General features: G+C 39.5%; 1 protein-coding gene across 1 annotated transcript in view; it reads left to right on the top strand.

Annotated features, from left to right (window-relative positions):
* LOC132380092 (alpha-1,6-mannosylglycoprotein 6-beta-N-acetylglucosaminyltransferase B-like) overlaps positions 1-17,421 on the top strand; it is a 919,103-nt gene that overhangs the window by 756,221 nt on the left and 145,461 nt on the right. The window contains exon 10 of the mRNA XM_059948641.1: positions 8,398-8,531. Coding sequence (XP_059804624.1) covers positions 8,398-8,531 — 134 coding nt within the window. The remainder of the gene's footprint in view (positions 1-8,397; positions 8,532-17,421) is intronic.

Raw genomic sequence — 17,421 nt, 5'->3', positions numbered from 1 at the left:
AGAATCCCAAGAATGGTTGTGGAGAACTGGAAAATTGTAAATATCACTCTACTATTTAAAGAGCAAGAGAAGCAAATGACAGAAAATTTTCAGCCAGTTAGCCGATGGTAAGATGTTAAAGTCCATTGTTAAGGGTGAGGCTTCAGGATACTTGGAGACACATAACAAAATATTCTTCCTTAAGAGCAAATCTTGCCGACTCAGGCAGGCGGAAAATCTTGCCTTAAGATAGGTGGGCAGGCAGTTACTATTGATGAAGCGGGGTCACCAGAAGGAGAATGGGCAAAGTGGCAGATGAAATAGAGTGTAGGGAAGGAAGTGTATAGTCATGCATTTTGTTAGAGAAATAAAAGCACAGAAGCTTTTCTAAAAGGGGAGCAAATTCAGAAATCAAGTGCAAAGGATCTTAAGCGTCCTGTTACAGAATTCCCTAAAGGTTAACTTGCAGGTTGAGTTGGCATTAAGAAAGGCAAATGTAATGTTAGCATTCATTTAAAGAGGACTAGAATATAAAAGCAGGAATGCAATGTTGAGTCTTTATAAGGCATTGGTAAGACTACATTTGTCTCTCTGACTTTGGAGAGGGTCCAGAAGAGGTTTATGAGAATGATTCCAAGAATGAAAGAATTTTTATACAATGACTCTAGGCTGTATTTACTGTAGTTTAGAAGAATGAAGGGGTATCTCATTGAAACCTACCAAATACTGAAAGGCCCAGATAGAGTGGACGTGGAGAAGCTGTTTCCAATAGTGGGAGAGTATAAGAATAGAGGGCGTAGCCTCCGTATATAATGGCATCCCTTTTGAACAGAAATGAGGAGGGATGTTTTAGCTGGGGGTGGTGAATCTGTGGAATTCATTGCCACAGACACCTGTGCAAGCCAAGTAACAGGGTATTTTTAAAGCAGATGTTAATAGTTTCTTGATTTGAAGTCAAAGATTACAGGGAATAGGCAGGAGAATGGGGTTCAGGGGGAAAATAAACCCACCATGATTGAATGACAGAGCAGAATCGATGGCCCAAATAGCCTCATTCTGCTCCTATATCTTATGGTCTTACCACAATCCTCCACTGAGAAATTTGTCACAGGCACTGTTTTGAAGTAACACATTTATATATTAGGCTTCTGCCAATGCTTGCCAGTGGCTATATGTCTTTTATAAACTAATTCCATTGCTGACTGCTAAATAAAAGATAGTAATTATTATCATCCCAGTAAAAGAAAGCAAATTAATCAAAGTCCACAAGCTAATGGCTTGATTTTGTGTGCAATGTTAACTCACAGTCCCTGCAAATTTGTGTGTCTGTGTTTTCACCTTTCTAATTCCTTCTATGTTCTTTATTTAATGGACAATAATATTGGTGAATGCAACATTTTTCTCTTGCACCTAATGACTTGTCAACCACTCTTTTAGTATAGTTCTGAAGTGTTGTGTTAGAGACAGCTCAGACAACCTTCTTAACTATCAAACATTTTATTTTAGGAATAAGTATACTTCATAGGCTGAGCTAATAACATATCCCATTTTAATGGTAACACACTGAAATAATAACTGCCATTGTTGCATTTCATGCAACATGACACAAGGTCCATGGTCTCTGAATGCAGCAATAAATCTCTCCTGACTCTATCGCCATCTGTTGAAATTGGTGATTATATACTTTATAATGTTTATGATGTTCTCCAATACTCATTTAAATATTACTACCAAATATCGTTTTACACAAAATTACTCCAAAAAATATCCTTCCAAAATTTGAAGCTTCTTAGAATATTTTCATATTTAGAAAAGCAATACATCAAGATAATTCAGTCCATATAAGAACCCCCGAAATGATTTCTGCATCAATCGTGTCAACTGCTTTTCACTCTACAGCTGAACGTAAGCAAAATCTAGCAAGGTCATCATGTCCTGGAGCAAGGAAGAAATAGCATGCGGTGCTAAACTGGAAATCATGAATTTGATTTAAATCAAATATAAAAATAACTGATTTCTTATAACTTAACTAATATTAAATTGTAATTGTACTTTAGTCTTGAAAAACTCCCTTTATGATATTTCCCTTAAGAGCTATACAAAAAAGAATTGCAATGACCAGCCTTTAATAAAAATAATTACACATTGATCATAAAAGATGTCAAACTGGTGATTAAAATCTATCATAAGGTGTGATAGAAGGGAACCATTGATTTTTTTTACATAATGTATTAAACAATATAACTTGATGTTAGAGTCTTGGAGAGCAATGCAAAACAAACATCTAAAGTTTTAAGTTTCATAGTTATGGAAAATCAGCACTGACATCACAACAAAGTATTGAACTATAAGCACTTTAAATGACAACCAATGTACAGTCAAGGTCATTTAATACATTTTCAAATTCTATCTCCTCTTCTCTCTCATGCACCCTCATCACTCACCAACCAAAAACTTCTGTCAATCAGGAAGTAAATGTAACAGTATTGTCTGTCACAGCCTCACATATTTACCACTTTTCCAAGCCTTGCATCCACACGTCACATCATTTAAACACCATTTTTTACAATGCCCGCCATATCATCATGTACATTGTGCAATAACGACACTCTTTGGCCTCCCTTCAAGTAAAAGGTAATTTAACACTTTTGTTGCACCACTATTCAACCATCCCAATCTATCTCACTCCCGTATGCTTCCTAGTCACCATTGGTGATTCTGCAAATATTTATAGGTAACAGTTCAGCTCTTCCCGGCCATAGAGTCATGATTGTAGAGAGACTAGAGCAGCAGGTTCTACCTCCATCCTGCATGTGCAACCATGTTCATTGCCAATGAAGTGTTACGTACCCCGTAACTGGGTTTACAGACCAGCAGAAATAGAATAATCCGTTGGAGTCCAGTGGTACCGAAAACTAAAAGTGTTTATTAGTAAGCTACACAATACAGTATCAAAAATGCAAATATACATATAAAACAGGTTAGCAATAATAAACATAAAAGTGTAGGAATAATAATAAACAAGGTCTATCGATGTCTAGGGGTAAATGAATTGTCATAGAAGAGTATAAAGTACAGTTCATGTGTGCTGAGGTAGTTCTGATTGTCATGTTGTAATCGTTGGAGAGAGAGAGAGTGTGAGCAAGAGATTAGGCAGCTGCAGCAGGCAAACCTTCTGTTGCTTTCTTATTCCGTCGTATCGTTGTGGTCATTCAGCTATGACCCCTCTTCTTCAGCTAGACCGTTCTTCTGTGGTGGACTCATCACTCTGGCATGAGTGGACACACACACAAGTCCCCACCAGCCCTGCCGTCACACTGTGAAATTTATTGACCGATCTCCTGATTCAGTCCTCGAAGCCCCCACCTTCCTGTGGGTTCACAACAGTCAGTGTCCACTGGTGTGTCTGAGGGGTGTCTCCACAGACCTGTCTTTTATCCCCACTGACGGGGTCTCAGCCATCCATCAATTCTAAATGACTGTGTCCATCAAATCAGGCCACTCCTGCTGTCTCCTGAGGAATGTTAATGAGCAAAATAATGTCCTTGTAGCAAAAGATAAATAATCCAGGAAGAGCCAAAATATAATAAATCAATACTCTCTCTCACTCTCTCTTATATGTAGCAGATGTCCCTGCCTCTGTGCTTCATCTCTCTCTCTCTCATTAGCAGCATAGCAATAGCAATAGTTCATAGTTCTCGGGGGGGGGGGGGGAATGGTTACCTCTGCACCCCATTTCCATCAGGTCCGTTCATCACTCATAGCAGAAGATGAGATGGTATTTCTAATCTGCACTGAATGTGGTTTCCCAATGAGGAAATCAAGAATCCAATTGCAAGGATATGTACAGAAGCCCAGGTTTTAGAGCATAAGACCAAAGGACATATGTGAAGATTAGGTCATTTGGCCCATAGAGTCTGCTCCACCATTCATTCCATTATAACTGATTTCTTATCCCTCGCAACCCCATTCTTCTGCAACCTTTGATATGCTAACTAATCAAGAACCTATCAAACTCTGCTTTCCCAATGTCTTCGCCTCCGCAACCATCTGTGGCAATCAATTCCACAGATTCACTAAAGAAATTCCTCTGCATCTCTGTTCTAAATGGACATCCTTTAATTCTGAGGCCATGCTCCCTGGTACTAGACTCCACCACTGTAGGAAACATCCTCTCCACATCCAGCTCTTTCTGGGCCTTTCAATATTGAATAGATTTCACTGAGATCCCCCTCATTCTTCTAAACTCTAGCAACTAGCCATCAAGTGCTCCTCAAATGCTAGCCTTTCTTTCCTGGAATTATTCTTGCAAACCTCCTCTGGTCTCTCTCCAATGTCAGCACCTTCTTTCTTAGATGTGGGGCCTAAAACTGCTCACAATACTCTGAGTGTAGTCTGAAATAAATGCTAGCATTACCACCAACTCAACCTGCAAATTAGCGTTTAGGGATATACTTCCAGTTTAAGATGGCACTACTGAAGTTGTGCAACAGCTCACTGCCAGTTCAGATGGCAAGAAATATAACTAAAACGTTACTAACAACACCTTTCCTGAAGTAAATTGTGGTCAACAATCACGGCCAATGAAGATGCAAGCAGAGGTGAAGCTGATTCGAAGGATGGGCCATGCGAGTGTATCGCAGACCCAAGGGACAACCTGTTCAGGACATGGTCGGAGATAGAGTTCATATTGCTGTTGCCGTTGGAGTGAATGATTTCACTACCTAACCCAGGTGTGAGATTGGATCACTCCAAGCACTGAGCCAATTTGGTGAGATCGAGAACGGCTTCTGGCTGTGTGGCCCAAGCATGTCACTGCACCAGGGCCCAGATCCTAAAGCAAGGCATTACCCGGTACTTGGACAATTAAAATGCCAGCCCAGCTAAACTGTAAAGTCCATGTGCGGAGATGAGGGTCGGGCTGATTCTGCTTGCTAGTCAACAATGTTCATTCCTCTCTCCAGTGGTTGCCATCTCAGCAAGTATTGCAGCATTTTTGCCCCAATAATATGCTGAACTGAGGCGGCTAATATGAGCAGGCTTTGGCCTACACCACCTGCTCTGGGGAGCAGATCTAAGCACTCAATCTGGTTCAGAATGCCGTTATTTACTTTGCTTGCTTGCATGATGTGTGTTTTATTTCCTCTTTTTATTTTTTTTATTGGGTTCTTTGGGTTTCTTGCTTTGTGGCTGCCTGTAAACAATCAGATCTCAAAGTTGTATAATTTATACATTCTTTAATAATAAATGTACTTAAATTTGAATCTTGAATCCTGCACAAGGATTCCCAAATCCCTTTTCACCTCTGCGTTTTGAATTTTGCTCCTTGTTTAGAAAGTAATTTACAGCTTTATTCCTTCTGTCAAAGTGCATGACCATAGACTTTCCTACACTATGTTCCACCTGCCACTTCTTTGCCCATTTTCCCAATTTGTCTGTCCTTCTGCAGACTTGAAGGTTGTTGATTTGTACTGAGGAGATGATGGTTTTGGGTACTGACCTGTAATCAATAAGCAGTAGCCTGACATAGGTATTGTCCAGATGGTCCAAGGCCAAGAGGAGAGTTAGTGAGATTGCATCTCTGTGGACCTATTGTAATGGTAGTCAAATTGCAGTGGATCCACATTCTTGCTTAGGCAAGAATTAATTCTAGCCGTGACCAATCTCTCAAAGCACTTCATCACAGTACCTGTGTTTGTAACAGGGTGATAGTCATGTTGGCAGCTCACTCTGTTCTTCGTGGGCATTGGTATAGACAATAGACAATAGGTGCAGAAGTAGACCATTCGGCCCCTCGAGTCTGCACCGCCATTCTGAGATCATAGCTGATCATTCACTATCAATACCCAGTCCCTGCCTTGTCCCCATATCCCTTGATTCCCCTATCCATCAGATATCTATCTAGCTCCTTCTTGAAAGCATCCAGAGAATTGGCCTCCACCGTCTTCCGAGGCAGTGCATTCCACACCTCCACAACTCTCTGGGAGAAGAAGCTCTTCCTCAACTCTGTTTTAAATAACTGACCTCTTATTCTCAATCCATGCCCTCTGGTACTGGACTCTCCCAACATCTGGAACATATTTCCTGCCTCAATCCTATCAAATCCTTTAATTATCTTAAACGTTTCAATCAGATCCCCTCTCAATCTCCTCAATTCCAGCATGTACAAGCCCAATCTCTCCAATCTCTCTGCATAAGACAGCCCTGCCATCCCAGGAATCAACCTAGTGAATCTACGCTGCACTTCCTCAATTGCCAGAATGTCCTTCCTTAAACCTGGAGACCAAAACTGTACGCAATATTCCAGGTGTGGTCTCACCAGGGCCCTGTACAAATGCAAAAGGACATCTTTGCTCTTGCACTCAATTCCCCTTGTAACAAAGGCCAACATTCCATTTGCCCTCTTCACTGCCTGTTGCACTTGCTCATTCACCTTCATTGACTGGTGAACTAGGACTCCTAGGTCTCTTTGCATTTCTCCCTTACCTAACTCTACATCGTTCAGACAATACTCTGCCCTCTTGTTCTTGCTTCCAAAGTGGATAACTTCACATTTATTCACATTGAATGACATCTGCCAAGTATCAGCCCACTCACCCAGCCTATCCAAGTCTCCCTGTATTCTCCTAACATCCTCTTCGCATGTCACACTGCCACCCAGTTTAGTATCGTAAGCAAACTTGCTGATATAGTTTTCAATGCCCTCATCTAAATCATTGACATAAATCGTAAAGAGCTGTGGTCCCAATACAGAGCCCTGTGGTACCCCACTAGTCACCTCCAGCCAGTCTGAGAAACACCCATTCACTGCTACCCTTTGCTTTCTATAAGGGTATGGTTGATGCCATTTTGAAGCAGATTGAAACAAATGACTGTAGCAGTGAGAGAGTGAAGATGTCTTTGAAAACTCCAGCCAGTTAGTTGGCGCAGGTTTTCAGTGCCCTACCAGGTACACCATTGACACCTGAAAAGATCTTTTTGGGAAGGTTTGCTCCACCTTATCTTCCATCACTTCAATTGTTTGGAACAGTCCATATTTACCTATCATGCTGTACGCTGAAGTGGTCAATAATCTCCATAGTGTAAAAAGAGCAAAAGATGTGGTGGAAGCCCAAAGGGTGCTTGTTAACATAAATACCATATGCTTGAATGAATACTTCTTTGTAGTTAGTCACTACTGAGTGATGAGTCTCTTAATTGGCATGGGTAAGGCTTTCTTCTTGACACTAAACAGAAGGCTCACCATAGTGCTTGAAAACAGGAAATATTCCATTCCAATGATATCAAGTTTGGATTCTTGTCTGTGAGGGTTGATATCATAGGTATTCTTCCAATGCGTACTTCTAATTTTCATGACTCTGTGCTCTCTCCAGAATACAAATAACATCCATGCTCCCAAAAGGAATGGAAAAATAAACAAATATTATATCAGTATCATATTCTTTGGGAAAATGAGCAAGATGCTAAAACTTTAAAAGATAATAACATTGTATATTTAAACTGCATTAAACCTAAGTTCCCATGACCTGTAATTTTAACTAAGTGTGGCGCTGATAAGTTAAATTGTTTTGATAACCTCTACATTACATTTCTGACAGCTCCATTTTACTGGAGAATCTAATTCTTGCTAAAAACCGAAATAGAGCTTGCAAAATCCCTAATTGCTTCAAATACTAAGTTAATCTTAAAATTATTTTCATTTTATTGTTCCTGATGTTAAGCAGCTGACAGGGTAAGTATAAATCTTGTCCTAAATTTACAAAAATAAGGAAAGGGAGCTGTTGCTTTAGCTTTGCATTGTTCTTTAACAGGTTGAACCTAATCTTATTTCTACATTTAAAAAATGTTAAATGTAATGTCCATAGTTAATTAGGAAACTATTCAGAGTTTTCCTCTTTTCTAATGCAAAATATACTTAAAATTAAATTGATGATTTTTTTCCTCTTTAAATTTGTAGTCATGCAGAAAATAAGCCAAATTGAAATTTGCTGCCAACAGGACATTATAATAGAGCAACTTAAAATGTCTCACTCTACGACCAATGCATTTTCTGAGGAGTGACCACAGCAAAGATTCTAAGAAGCTGCTGATCTGATTCCACATTCTCAATCTTTAAGTGATTGCATATCTGCAGCAGACTGCAAGAGACCAAAAGATTTGAGATCAATGGAAATTTTGCTATGCTCACTGTATTTATTCCTCTCTTTCTTTATATGTTTTAACAACTTCTGAGAACAGTAAGCCATTTTGCTATGGAAAATATAGTGTATTTATTTCCTGCGCATTTACTACATAATGGGCCATGCACTGTTTGATATTTCCATATAAATCTGACTGAATTGAGTGACACTTATACAGAATTTGTACTAAAGGCTCAAAGCTAACAGTGGGCTTTCACACTTCTGTTTTGATTTCCAGATGCCGGATAAGAGTGATTGACACATTTGGCACAGAGCCAGCTTACAATTTTGATGATTATGCAAATCTCCGTGGTTATCGAACAAACTGGGGCCACTGGAATCTGAACCCAAAGCAGTACATGACTATGTTCCGTAAGTAATTATTGGATTAAACTCTTTAGAAAAGGGTGACTTTCCATATCTGACCAATGGAACTCTTCAATACAAATCATAAACACAAGAGATTTTGCAGATGCTGGAAATTCAGAGTAAAATACACAAAATGCTGAGGAACTCAGCAGGTCAGGCAACATCTAGGGAGAGGAATAATCCCTCACCATAGATGCTGCCTGGCCTGCTGAGTTCTTCCAGCATTTTGTGTGTGTAACTCCTGCAGCAAGTTCATTTATAATCCATTCTAAACATACTTCCTTCATTTTAAATTTCATATGTTGTTCTATCATCGGTTGATGTGTCATAGTGAAAACTATACAGTCACTTGTTCAAACAAGTCTAATTCACTGAATTTATAGGTAACCTGAACATTCAGATATTATCAGATTTTTCTTTTAATAACCCCTGGCAAAGCAAAATCATTTATTTATGTACAAATGCAAGTTACTAGCCCAGCTTTTGAAGAACATTATGTTTAAAAGACCATCATCTCCAACTGGTAACTAAATTTTGTGGAAGTATTTATGTAGAAATAAGTGAGCAGCATAGCATATAAATTTGCAGAAAGTTTCCTCAAGAACATATTTTTTCACTTCAGAGATATTTCTCATTCTCAAATTTAAACATCAGTAACACTTATAAAATTAGTCTTTGACAGTCCTGTAGACCAGGTTGATTTATAATGCTGCTAAAACAACTGGTACTGTGGTTTTTCCACTTGTTTTGAAAAAGGAAAACATTATCAAAGAAAATGGGTTGGATTATGTTGATGGTGAAAATAAAACTTCATTGCTAATTTCTTATACAGAAACAATCTGCCACTGCAGCGGTTCCCAGCCTGGGGTCCAAGAACCCCTCAGTTAATTGTCGGGGTCCATGCCATAAAAAAGATTGAAAGCCCCCTAATCTACTGCCATTTTGCAATTTTACTGATTTCCTTTACTCCAAAGGCAGGATTCTTGGCAGTGTGAAAAAACTGAGGGATTTTGGGGCCCACGGATCTCGCAAAGCTGACATGCAAGTTGATTGGATGGTTAAGAAGGCCTGTGGTGTGTTGGCCTTCATTAGTTGAGGGACTGAGTTCAAGAGCCACAATGGTTTATGTTGAACAGTTTATTTTAAAAGTTTGGATACACACTGTCCATAACAGCTCTCGTGATCTTCCGTAATTCCCCACAACCTGTGGCAGTGTATGTGTGGAGGTCACAGCCCTAGGGATGGCAGGAGAAAGAGAGTATCCCTGAAAGGGTAAACTGAGATCAGTAAGGTAAATCCGTTTTTAGAGAACTGAATGATTGATAGATTAGTGAAGTCAGTTAGATTAATAAAACAGTGAAAATAAAAGGGATATGCAAATGGTGTGAAATACTGATGAGTGCTGTTGCTGATTCTGCTGGAAACAAAAGAAAATCTGCAGATGCTGGAAATCCGAGCAATACATACAAAATGCTGGAGAACCTCAGCAGGCCAGGCAGCGTCTAGGAAAAGGGTACAGTCCTAGATGCTCCCTGGCCTGCTGAGTTCCTTCAGCACTTTGTGTGTGTTGCTATGATTCTGCTGGAAGTGTAATTTGTACCTGGAGCCCCAGGAAGTGGCCAAGGTGCTAACTGAGTACATAAGATGGTCTGATTGACAAGTTTGCGGACAACACAAAAATTGATGGAATTATGATTAACTCAAAATGTTGTCAAAAGATACAGTGGAATATATTATGGTTAATTTGAAATTTGGGGCAAAGAATTTTCAGATGGTATTTAATACAGACAGGCACATTGATGTACAGAAGAATTTTGTGTGCAAGCCAATAGCTCCATGAAAATGGGAATACAAGTAAATCAGATGATAATGAAGATGCAGAGCAATGCTAGCTTCATAAGTCGTTGTACTGAATATAAGAAATTGAATAAGAGAGTTCGCAAATAATGTCTTAAATCACATTTGGAGTTAGACTACATTTAGAGTATTTTGTCCGGTTCTAGTCTCCACACTGCAGAAAGGATATGAAGGCTTTGAAGAGGGCACAAAGAAGTTCACCAGGATGTTGCCTGGAATGTAAAGAATTGGTTATAAAGTGAACTTGAAAAACTTGGATTTTTTTCACTGGAGGAAGAGTGGATGAAGGTGGACATGATTGATGTATATAACATTATTAGAGGCACAGATAGGATAGATTTCAAAATATTTTTTTCCTCAGGATAGAGATGTCGAATACTAAAGGGCATAAGTTTAAAGAGAGTGGGAGAAAGATTATGAACAAAATGTTTTGTCACAGGTATGATAGCAACATTTAAATGCATGAAAAAGGATCTAGTGCTTTCCTGATGTATATGATGAATAAACTCACCTCGGATTTCCAGCCAGGTATGCGTATCAATTATAACCAACATTTCAATGTCAAACTGTGCCACCTTCATCAGGAATGATGCCTGGGCATGCCTAGACCAGTGGTATTCATACCCTCATTGTCCATCCCCCCGATTGGTTTCTCCTCATCCTATCAGGTCTCCCACCTTGTTTATAATTGAATTCCAGTCCTTATTTAGAGCGGGATCTTTGTCTTTGTTAAAATTCTTTTCCTCTAGTTTGCTTTCAATGGCTTCCTTCATCGGGCAGTCCCAAAAGCCATTGGCACAGCACAACAGTTTTGTGCTGTCGAAGTCAATCCTACGGCCATTGCGAATGCAGTGTTTTGCCTCCGCCGATTTCTCTGGGTAACCCCAAATGGATACACCTCCATTGCTCCAGTGCTCCTTGATGCTGGTTTCCACTGGAGAAGTCAGTGCTAGCAGAACACTGCTATCGGAATGACTTTGATGGCACAAAACTACTGCGCTATGCCAATGGCTTTTGGGACCTGGTGGTAAAGGAAGCCATTGAAATAAAACTAGAGGGAAAGAATTTTCTTAAAGACAAAGATTTCAATCTAAGTTAAGAACTGCAATTCAATTGTAAACAAGATGGGAGTTCAGAAACCTGATTGGATGAGGACTAACCAATCAGGAGGGATGAACTCTGTGGGTATAAATACCACTGGACTAGACATACCCAGGTATCATCCCTGATGAAGATGGCAGAGTTTGTCATTGAAACATTGGTTACAATCGATATCTGTACCTGGCTGAAAGGCTGAGAAGAGTTTATTCATTTTAGAAGCATTTTACAGGCTCATGAGCAAACAGGAACTAGAGGGATATGGGCCTTGTTACAGACAGATTAGTTTAATTCAGATTACCATCATGGATAAAAGTCCTGTTCCTGTGCTGTACTATTCCTATGTCACTCAGTTAGTCACTCCCATATGAGAGGAGTTCACGTATTGTACATACAATCAGTTATCAATAAAGTTTAGCTGAATTATCTGCATGCTGTCGGGCTAGTGTGCTCTGTACTCTCCCTCAATAATATTAAGAGCATTTGCTTTATTGCTCCTCATCTGGACAGACTTTGTAAGATGAGGAAATACCGTATGTGCTTGGAAGGTATGGATATCCAGTTTTGATTGCATGGGTGTCTGTTAATATAAACACTCTTCAGTTCTAGGTAAATATTGGGCAGTATGAGATTAATTATGAGAAAGGCTGATGTTACTAAAGAGAATAGGTATTTGAAATACATTTCACAAACTCCATTCCATATATATCATATTATATTTCATATATGTATAATATATTCAATAATTGTAAATAACTTGTCCTCTGTTAGTCCCATACCTAGTTTCAATGATCATAATGTTTAAAAGAGAATCTTTTGAAGTCATCAAGAGCAATGTAGCAAGTGTGAAAGCATGATGAAAATGTGAACCAAACATCATTGGGTACAGACACGAGAAAAGTAAAAATAGAAAGACAAATTATTAAAAGAATAATTCTCCTGCAAGCGGCAGTTTTGCTGGAAAAATATTTTCTTCCATTGTTATGAGGAATTTGATTGAGAAATTGGTCGGTATAATATCCAGATATACAAATACATTACAGCTCCGTTACATTGAATTGATTAATGTACTGTACATTTGCATAATCTAATGAGAAAAGATTTTAAAATTTACTTACTAATCACCTGGAGATTCAATAGGGACTGTATATTAATAAAAACTGGATAAAATAAACTTGTGATTTTGTCCAGTGTTCCAACAATCAACTTTTTTGTTATCTAAAAGTATGCAAGATGTAAATCCAAGTTTACATATTTTTTACTATCTTTTTATTTTGCAATACCTCAATTCTGTAGGAAAAGCTGAAGTATTATTTTATAATAATTTACATTGGTAGTACCCTGCAGCTGCAGAGGCAGAATAGGTACATGGAATTACTGATGTTGGATGTTGTTATTATTAGAACAATTGTTTCATTTAAACTGTACTGAGTATTTTATGCCACTTTAATGGTTGGCTGAATTATGAGCTCCACCTACCAACTGAATGAGCCATAAACAGCAAAATGTACAAAGTAAAAGAAATATCAGGAAAATATGACTCAATTTGCTTTTGAAAATAAGTAATATCAAAAAAAGACATGAGCCGAGAAATTGGATCACATGTTGCCCATTTTATTGGAGTAATACAAAATCTAGTTTGAGTTCAACTGGAGCAGATCTCTCCAAATGTCTGCTACAGGATTTTACCTGAGAAATCGTATTCAGTACTCTATTGCTAGAGATCACATCAGCATCCCTGGCAATCAAAGCAGAGAAGGTCTTGTGATAAGAGGCAACAACATAGCCATTTGCTAAGCACCTACTCTTACAGAACCTTCAAAGACACAACACTATAGCAAGGCCTCACTTTTGGTACACAGGTTCAGATTTTCCAAATCTATCATGAATGGGACATGGGAAGACCTTTGGCCAAACTTTTCGTGGAGATCAATGTCATATTGCTCTCAGTTTAATTGTGACAGGGTCATACCAATCAGCTGCTGCAGGTTTCTCACCACTTCTCCCAAATTGCTGCACATTCCTTCATTAAAAATGAACTTGGGCATTGAATTTGTGATGAAATAATTTTATTTACTTTTATTTCAGTGAGCTTCAGTTAGTAAGTCAGGCATTGGGGTTTCTCTGTTTTGCTAACTTCCCACAAGCACAGGCAGCAACTAATTGAAGTCAAGTGTCTATAAAGGCTTCCCTTAGTAATGCAGACCTTCTTATGTGCAGGAACAGCTTCCACTCCCTCGAAGTCTGGGAGATTGTAGGTCAAAAGATGAATATTAGATTTCTGGAAGGACAAGTGACTCCCTCACTTTAAGGCCATGCACGCTGCAGCAAATATTCAATCTGTAGGAATAGATCCTAAGTACAAGAGCTGCCCTCGACTCACTTGGTTCCTCACAATAACCACAGCATTAAGTTCACTGCTGAAACAACAGCATTTGGCCTCTTTATCAACAATGATGAGTTGGTGTACAGAGTGGAGGTAGAGCAGCTTGTGGACTGGTTCAAACACAGCAACTTGAATCTGAATATAGATAAGACTAAAGAGATTATTGTGGACTTCAGGAAGGCACAGACTGATCACTGCGTGTCAACGGTTCCTCTGTGGAAAGAGTCTGGAGCACCAAGATTTTTGGAGTGTACATAACACGTTTTCTTAGCTGGTCCCTCAACACCACCTCTTTTGTCAAGAAAGCACAGCAGTGCCTTCACTTCCCAAGGAGACTGAGCTGAGCAATGATCCCCACCGCCATTGTAACCACATACTACCGAAACACCATCAAGAGTGTCCCGACCAGCTATATCACCATCACAAGACCCTGCAGTGGTTTACGAGGACTGCTGAGAGAATCATCAGGACCTCCCTCCCCACCCCTCTGCCCAACACCATCTAGGGCATGCACCAGAAGTGCTGTGTGCACAGAACCCTCAGCTTTGTCAAGGATCCCTCCCATCCATCCCACAATCCCTTTGACTTACTGTCAGGCAGAGGGTACCATGGTGTAAGAACAAAGACAGTTTTGGCTGGGTAACAGTCGGTGAGACTATTGAACACTATGCTACCACCCAGTACACATCATTTATGACAGTAATACCTGTTGTATAGTTAGCTATATGCCATATATGCACTTTATGTCAACTTGTACACTTACAGAATACTTCTCAATTTCTTAATATTATTACTGGTTTAATATCATTTTTGTGCTGTATGTGATATATGTATTGTGTTTTGCATCCTGGTCCTTGAGGAATGTTGTTTAGCTGTATACATGTTTGGTTGAATGACAATAAACCTGATTTTAACTCACTACCTAATCGCAGCAATCGAGAGCTGGTGCAATGTTAGCCAACTGGATATAACAGATTAATGAGTGAATAGCTACTCCATTTAGCTTTGTTACAATATCTTTGTATTTCTGATTTTAAAAAGTAATTTTTGTTGAGTTTCTACACTGTAGAATAAGCAATGGTGTGTAGGTCATGAGATCTCTTTCAGTTTTGCTCCATGTGTGAGGATTCTCATTTCTGGAGGAGATAAATGTTGCCATTCTTGCCCTTCCTTATGATGTATTTCCTTGTCCTCTTGATTCACAAGATCTTCTTCCTTCATTCATCCTGTTGATCAGGAATTACATTTCCCTTCGGGTGACAGTGCCCGGCATATTCCTCTTCCTTGCAGCCTTGACTCCTCTACAGCAGAGTCGCCTATGCATGCTTCTGTGGGGCTGCAATGTGGAATGAGACTTACTTCGTTTCTCTTTGAAAGCTGTGTAGTATTGCGTTGGGAGAAGTGTGAAATTAGGGGAGATGCCATCAGGAATTTTGCAGGAAACGCTCACAAAATACTGGAGGAACTCAGGAGGCCAGCCAGTATCTATGGAAAAGGGTACAGCTGACGTTTCAGGCCGAGACCCTTCAGTTGGACTGGGTAAAAAAATGAGTCAGAGTAAGAAGGTGGAGGAAGGGGAGGAAGAAACACAAGGTGATAGGTAAAACTGAGAGAGGGCAGGGGTGAAGTAAAGAGCTGGAAAGTTAATAGATGAAAGAGATATAGGGCTGGAGAAATGGCAAACTTATAGAAGAGGTCTAAAAGCATGGAAGAAAGAAAAGGGGGAGAACACCAGAGGATGGTGATGGACAGGTAAGGAGATAAGATAAGAGAGGAAAAAATGGGAATGGGAAATGGTGAAGGGAGGCCATTAACAGAAGTTAATTTTACAGGTCTCATTTTACTCAGAGAGTGGTAGCTCTGTGAACGAGCTTCCAGTAGGAGTGGTAGAGGCAGGTTCAATTTTGTCATTTAAAAAAAATTGGATAGATATATGGGCAGGAAAGGAATGGAGGGTTATGGGCTGAATGTAGGTAGATGGGACTAGGTGAGAGTAAGCATTTGGCACGGACTAGAAGGACCGAGATGGCCTGTTTCCGTGCTGTTAATGTTATATGGTTATAAGAGTTTGTTCCTAGGGGAAACCATGCTAACTTTATTTCAAGCAGCATCTTGGCTAAATTGATGTCTGCTAAATCAGCACTAAAGCCATCCATGCCTTGCTAAATTAAAAACGGATGTAATTGAATTTGCAATTATCTAAGCTTACAGTATGGTAACAAACTAATCAGCCTGGCAAAACCTTATCAGTAACTACCCACCTCAGGAATTGTAGGATTATCTCTTTAATACTGTCAAGTGGCTACCTGCCGTGAAACATCATAGCTACAAAAAACAGTCCTTGCAATTTCAATGCTAATCACCACTGACAATTATCCAAATCAATACATTTTTATGACAGCTACCTACAGGTGGAGCCACAGAATGTGGACTTCATTTTAAATGGACATTTCTTGTCTGTATTTACCATGAAGAAAATCATGGAAGCTCAGGAATTCAGGAAAGAGAATAGTGAACATAGAAAAAGAATAGGTACCAGAATGTTTAAGCACATAAAGCTGGATTTAATCCCCAGTACCTAACCAAGTGAATCCCAGAATAATGTCAGAAATAAGAACTGAAATTGCAGTACCCCTTGCAGTGGTTTTTATATCTTATTTATCTATGGTTGAGGTATCATAAAACTGGAAGGCAGCCAATGTTTATTTAAAAAGGTTTGTGAGGACATAGCGTGGAACTGCAGGCTTGCGAGCCTAACATCAATGAGAGAGAACATTCTGAGAGTCAGTATCTGTCTATATTTGGAAAGGCAAGGACTGACTAGAGATTGTCAGCATAGTTTATTTTTGTGTGGGAAATCATGTTTCACGAATTTGATTGAGTTTTATTAAGAGTTGACTAGGAGGACTGACAAGGGAGGGTGTAGATCTTGGATTGGGTATGGTGGTAGATTTTAGGCAATTTTCTTGGCAAGATTCCACATGGTAGATTAGTCTTGAAGGTGAGGTCACATTGGTTCCAGGGTAAGCAAACTAAGTGAATGCATAATTCTAAACTTGCTGGAGTTTAGAAGAATGAGGGGGTATCAAATAAAATCAAATCAATCAAATCAAACTTAATTATTCAAACCATACATGGATGGAGTTGAACAAGACAGCGTTCCTCTGGGTCCCAGACCACTAACATACATTCAACATAATGAGAGAGAGAAAAATAAACATTCGCATCATTACGCAAGAAGACACATGTATAGTCAAAGTCATTGAGCAACGTGCAAGTTCATGGTAGAGCTCCCAGAAATCCAGCCTGTCATTTCACTGATCAAACACTGGAGGGCAGCACTGACAGAAGCGGCCAGCTCCCAACCGAGCATGATCTCCACGCTACAATGCCTTCAGCGTCATCTCACCTGGACTGCAGCAGCAGGCAAGCCCACGGATTGAGGCCTAGTCCTTGCTACAACCAAAGTTATGCTGCTGCCTCGTCGCCTATTGCTTCACCAAACAAGAGAAACAGGCCTGCTGCATCTTAAATTATCATTGTCCAAAAGGT

This window comes from Hypanus sabinus, chromosome 23 (genome assembly GCF_030144855.1).
Source record: "Hypanus sabinus isolate sHypSab1 chromosome 23, sHypSab1.hap1, whole genome shotgun sequence".
NCBI lineage: Eukaryota > Metazoa > Chordata > Chondrichthyes > Myliobatiformes > Dasyatidae > Hypanus > Hypanus sabinus.
The sequence above is the reverse complement of the archived record's forward strand: the minus strand, read 5'-3'. Positions and strand labels throughout refer to the sequence as shown.